At 32.3% G+C, this 6,433-nt stretch overlaps 1 protein-coding gene across 1 annotated transcript in view; it reads right to left on the bottom strand.

Moving 5' to 3' along the window:
• Nucleotides 1-5,615: 5,615 nt before the first annotated feature.
• LOC108908342 (zinc finger protein 184-like) overlaps nt 5,616-6,433 on the bottom strand; it is a gene marked incomplete at its 3' end in the record, with an annotated part of 17,166 nt that continues 16,348 nt past the window's right edge. The window contains exon 8 of the mRNA XM_023455332.1: nt 5,616-6,406. Coding sequence (XP_023311100.1) covers nt 5,616-6,406 — 791 coding nt within the window. The remainder of the gene's footprint in view (nt 6,407-6,433) is intronic.

Below are 6,433 nucleotides of genomic sequence, written 5' to 3'. Positions count from 1 at the left end.
TTTTCAGTGATATGAAACACAAATCTTAATGTGGATACATTGAAATATATATATTTCAAAACAAGTGCCTTCTGCTCAAGTGCTACAATAAATGACAAAAAAGAATTATTACTCTTAAGTCTTAACATAGTTGTCCGATATGGAACAGTGTTATAAGATAGGTACGGTATTATAAAATCAGCAAATTATGTACAGTTAAATTTTATTTAATTCATTCAAGCCTACAATACAAAAACTATAATAGGGTTTAAACCTTATTTCTAAGCCTTAAAATATTACTAAGAAAATACAGTAGTGTTACTTACAGCTGCCTTATAGTGAGAATTAATTCATGAATAAATTCAAGAAGTTTTTCATGAATTAACTTATCGGTTGTTTCATAAAAGGTTTGGTGTTATATTGTTCTAAACTTTGTGAATTTCTTTGAAACAGTGTTATAATAATATTTTATACACCGTAATATTTTACGAGTTTAATTAAAAGCCTTTTTTCTCGAAAACCGTCCACATTAGGAAGTTCTAACAACATTATTTTTAGAAAATAATTGTATATTAGAAATTGGAGCCCGAACGGTAAAGAACCTAACCTTAAAAAAATTAGAACTTGAAATGTAATAAGAATGTAGCATAACTAGTGCCCTATGAAATATTCAAAAAATAATTAGACCAGCGTATTTGGCACCCTTAAAAACCCCGGAATACCAACATTCATAAAAATATTTATGTACCTGAAGTTCCGAACGTTCGGAACATAATTTTAACAATTTACTTAAAATCCATTATGGCTTTTTGCTTGATATCGGGGAAATAATAAACAACTGATTTAAGGGTTGTTCACGGGGTGGATTCCGGTAGCAACAAAGGGTATTAATAGTTGTTATAAGTCCATATAAATATAATTTTAACAATTTAGTAAAAATCTATTATGGCTTTAGACTTGATAACGGGGAAATAATAAACAACTGATTTAAGGGTTGTTGTCGTGATGGATTCCGGTGGCAACAAAGGATATTAATAGTTGTCATAAGTCAATAAAAATATAATTTTAATAATTTACTTAAAATCTATTATGGCTTTAAGCTTGATAACGGGGAAAAAATAAACAACTGATGTAAGGGTTGTTGACGGGGTGGATTCCGATAGCAACAAAGTATATTAATAGTTGTTATATGCCAATATAAATATAATTTTAACAATTTACTTAAAATCCATTATGGCTTTTAGCTTGATAACGGAGATATAAGACAACTGATTTAAGGGTTGTTGATGGGGGTGGATTCCGGTAGCAACAAAGGGTATTAATAGTTGTTATAAGTCAATGTAAATATAATTTTAACAATCTACTTAAAATCCATTATGGCTTTAAGCTTGATAACGGGGAAAAAATAAACAACTGATGTAAGGGCTGTTGATGGGGTGGATTCCGGTAGCAACAAAGTATATTAATAGTTGTTATAAGTCAATATAAATATAATTTTAACAATTTACTTAAAATCCATTATGGCTTTTAGCTTGATATCAGGAAACTAATAAACAACTGATTTAAGGGTTGTTGACGGGGTGGATTCCGGTGGCAACAAAGTATATTTATAGTTGTTATAAGTCAATATAAATATAATTTTAACAATTGACTTAAAATCTATTATGGCTTTTTGCTTGATATCGGGGAAATAATAAACAACTGATTTAAGGGTTGTTGACGGGGTGGATTCCGGTAGCAACAAAGTATATTAATAGTTGTTATATGTCAATATAAATATAATTTTAACAATTTACTTAAAATCCATTTTGGCTTTTAGCTTGATAACGGAGATATAAGACACTACTGATTTAAGGGTTGTTGATGGGGTGGATTCCGGTGGCAACAAAGTATATTTATAGTTGTTATAAGTCAATATAAATATAATTTTAACAATTTAAAATCCATTATGGCTTTTTGCTTGATATCGGGGTAATAATAAACGAGTGATTTAAGGGTTGTTGATGGGGTAGATTCCGGTGGCAACAAAGAGTATTAATAGTTGTTATAGGTCAATATAAATGTAATTTTAACAGTTTACTTAAAATCCATTATGGCTTTTAGTTTGATAACGGGGATATAAGATACAACTGATTTAAGGGTTGTTGATGGGGTGGATTCCGGTAGCAACAAAGTGTATCAATAGTTGTTATAAGTCAATAGAAATATAATTTTAACAATTTACTTAAAATCCATTATGGCTTTAAGCTTGATACCGGGGAAATAATACACAACAGATTTAAGGGTTGTTGACGGGGTGGATTCCGGTAGCAACAAAGTATATTAATAGTTGTTATAAGTCAATATAAATATAATTTCAATAATTTACTTAAAATCCATTATGGCTTTTAGCTTGATAACGATCATATAAGACACACCTGATTTAAGGGTTGTTGATGGGGTGGATTCCGGTAGCAACAAAGGGTATTAATAGTTGTTAAATATAATTTTAACAGTTTACTTAAAATCGATTATAGCTTTAAGCTTGATATCGGGGAAATAATAAACAACTGATTTAAGGGTTGTTGACGGGGTGGATTCCGGTAGCAACAAAGTATATTAATAGTTGTTATAAGTCAATATAAATATAATTTCAATAATTTACTTAAAATCCATTATGGCTTTTAGCTTGATAACGATCATATAAGACACACCTGATTTAAGGGTTGTTGATGGGGTGGATTCCGGTAGCAACAAAGGGTATTAATAGTTGTTAAATATAATTTTAACAGTTTACTTAAAATCGATTATAGCTTTAAGCTTGATATCGGGGAAATAATAAACAACTGATTTAAGGGTTGTTGACGGGGTGGATTCCGGTAGCAACAAAGTATATTAATAGTTGTTATAAGTCAATATAAATATAATTTCAATAATTTACTTAAAATCCATTATGGTTTTTAGCTTGATAACGGAGATATAAGACACAACCGATTTAAGGGTTGTTGATGGGGTGGATTCCGGTAGCAACAAAGGCTATTAATAGTTGCTATAAGTTAATATAAATATAATTTTAACAATTTACTTAAAATCCATTATGGCTTTAAGCTTGATATCGGGGAAATAATAAACAACTGATTTAAGGGTTGTTGACGGGGTGGATTCCGGTGGCAACAAAGTATATTAATAGTTGTCATAAGTAAATATAAATATAATTTTAACAATTTACTTAAAATCTATTATGGCTTTAAGCTCGATATCGGGGAAATAATAAACAACTGATTTAAGGGTTGTTGACGGGGTGGATTCCGGTAGCAACAAAGTATATTAATAGTTGTTATATGTCAATAGAAATATAATTTTAACAATTTACTTAAAATCCATTATGGCTTTAAGCTTGATACCGGGGAAATAATACACAACAGATTTAAGGGTTGTTGATAGGGTGGATTCCGGTGGCAACAAAATGTATTAATAGTTGTTATATGAAATATAATTTTAACAATTTACTTAAAATCCATTATGGCTTTAAGCTTGATACCGGGGAAATAATACACAACAGATTTAAGGGTTGTTGATAGGGTGGATTCCGGTGGCAACAAAATGTATTAATAGTTGTTATATGTAAATATAAATATAATTTGAACAATTTACTTAAAATCTATTGTGGCTTTGTTTGATATCCGGGATATAACACAATTGATTTAAGGGTAGTTGACGGGGTTGATTCCGGAGCAACAAGGGGCATTAATAGTTGTTATAAGTCAATACAAATGTAATGTTAACAATTTACTTAAAATCTATTATGGCTTTCAGCCTTATACAGGGGATATAAGATATTATCAATTTAAGGGTAGTTGATGGGATGGGTTCTGATGGCAACGAAGGGCAGAAATAGTATTTATAAATCCATAGATATGTTATCTTAAAATTTTAAGACAGATATACTGTGATAGCAGGCTTGATATTTGGAATAGACTACTTGACCTTTCCAAGGGTAGTTCATAGTGACAGGGTAGTTTCCGGTGGCAACAAAGGGCGGCAATAGTTTTTGTAAATGGCTATAAATGAAACGTAAACTTTTTAAATCAAATTTAACGTGGCTTTTTAAGTTGATTGGAGATATAAATTATCAGTTTTAAGGGTTGTTGACAGGGTGTCTTCTAATAGTGACAAAAGGTCCGAATGTTTTTTAAAAATCAGTATAAAAGTAATGTCAACAACATATGTCAAATATGGGGTGGTACGGGGCTAATTTTCTAAAATACGTGTAACGAAGTTTTAAGGGTGGTTAATATAGGGGGTGGCCTCTGATGATGGGGTAGTGTTGTTTTCGTCTACAGAAGCCAGAATTTAGGAGGTAAAATCATTTTAAGTACGATTAAACGTGATATTACGAGTTTTCATTTTCGTTCAAACGAACGTTCGGAACTTCAGGTACATAAATATTTCGCACCGTTTGGAAATTTTCGTAAATATTACATTTAAAAAATTTTATTTTGTCGTTCTGTATCTCGAAAACAAGAGGAGATAGACATATAATTCATGACTAAAAATTCTTATTTTTTGTCGTACTATGACCTCCTGTATTTATGGGAGGTCTTTCTGGGACACCCCGTATAAACAGGTTTGGTGTTTGGGTGATTGTTTTTTTAATCAATCTGTGTCTGCGTCCAAGATAAAGTATAAAAATAAATTGTATTTCCCTTAATAGTTCCACCTAATTTTGTATCTACTATGTACGTGCTAAGTAGCCAATATGTCAATAAAGAAAGAATCCGATTATCTGGATGTTTGAATGAATAGATTATCAAATAATCGACTATTTGAATAATCGGTTATTTGAAGAATCGAATAACCGGTTTTTGGGTTTCGTAAAAATCCAAATCGTCTGGAACCGGTTAATCGACTATCCAAAAAACCGATTTCAGTTGCCAACACTACTCGATTGCATTTAACAAGGCTCTCTATGCGTCGACACGTGATATGTAATACAACTCCTGTATTTAGTTTCATAATCGCAGTCGTTACATCTATACATTTGAACCTCAGAAGAATCTTTATGTTTCAGTTGGTGCTTTTTGANTTTCAGTTGCCAACACTACTCGATTGCATTTAAAAAGGCTCTCTATGCGTCGACACGTGATATGTAATACAACTCCTGTATTTAGTTTCATAATCGCAGTCGTTACATCTATACATTTGAACCTCAGAAGAATCTTTATGTTTCAGTTGGTGCTTTTTGACATTCTCCCTGTATTTAGTTTCGAAATCACAGTTGTTACACCTGTACATTCGAATCTGTGATGGATCTTTATGCTTCAGTTGATGCCGTCTGATATGATTCCTGTATTTAGTTTCGTAATCGCAGTCTTTACACCTGTACATTTGAACCTGTGATGGATCTTTATGTTTCAATTGGTGTTCTTTGATGGCGCTTTTATATTTGGTTTCATAATCGCAATCGTTACACTTGTACATTTTAACCTGTGATGGATCTTTATGTTTCAATTGGTGTTGTTTCATATGGTTGCTGTATTTAGTTTCGTAATCGCAGTCGTTACACCCGTACATTTGAACCTGTGATGGATATTTATGCTTCAGTTGGTGCTGTTTGATAACGTTCTTGTATTTAGTTTCATAATCGCAGTCGTTACACCTGTACATTTGAACCTGTGATGGATCTTTATGTATCAGTTGATGGCGCGTGATATTACCCTTGTTCTTAGTTTCGTAATCGCATTTGTCACATCTGTACATTTGAAACTGTGATGGATCTTTATGCTTCAGTTGATGCCGTCTGATAAGATTCGTGTATTTAGTTTCGAAATCGCAATCGTTACATCTGTACATTTGAACCTGTGATGGATCTTTATGCATCAATTGGTGTTGTTTTATATAGTAGCGGTATTTAGTTTTATAATCGCAGTCGTTACACCTGTACATTTCAACCTGTGAAGGATCTTTATGTTTCAGTTGGTGTGATTTGATATGACTCTTGTATTTAGTTTCATAATCGCAGTCGTTACACCTGTACATTTGAACCTGCGAAGGATCCTTATGTGTCAGTTGATGATTTTTCATATTACCCTTTAATTTAGTTTGGTAATCGCAATCGTCACACCTGTACATTTGTACCTGCGAAGGACATTTATGCCGCAATTGGTGCCTTTGAAATAATTTCTCATGCTCAGTTGTATAAACGCACGTTTTGCACTTGTACACTTCCGAATCTTTCCCACATCTAGCGCAGTGTGCTGCAAAACGGATCTTACTTCCAGTTTTGTAACTACATTTATCACATCTGTACAATTCATTGCGCTCCTGTTTTTTTTTCTTATTATATTTGTTCGTTGATCTATTCTCGCGTTTACATCTCTCATCTTTTGCAACCTTACGGTCACTCTTCTCGAACGGTTTATTATCGGGGCTCTCCAGTGGCTTGTCGCTGAAAAAATTGCATATACAGGGTATT

Source organism: Anoplophora glabripennis, unplaced genomic scaffold, assembly GCF_000390285.2.
Source record: "Anoplophora glabripennis isolate ALB-LARVAE unplaced genomic scaffold, Agla_2.0 scaffold510, whole genome shotgun sequence".
Taxonomy (NCBI): Eukaryota; Metazoa; Arthropoda; class Insecta; order Coleoptera; family Cerambycidae; genus Anoplophora; species Anoplophora glabripennis.
The sequence above is the reverse complement of the archived record's forward strand: the minus strand, read 5'-3'. Positions and strand labels throughout refer to the sequence as shown.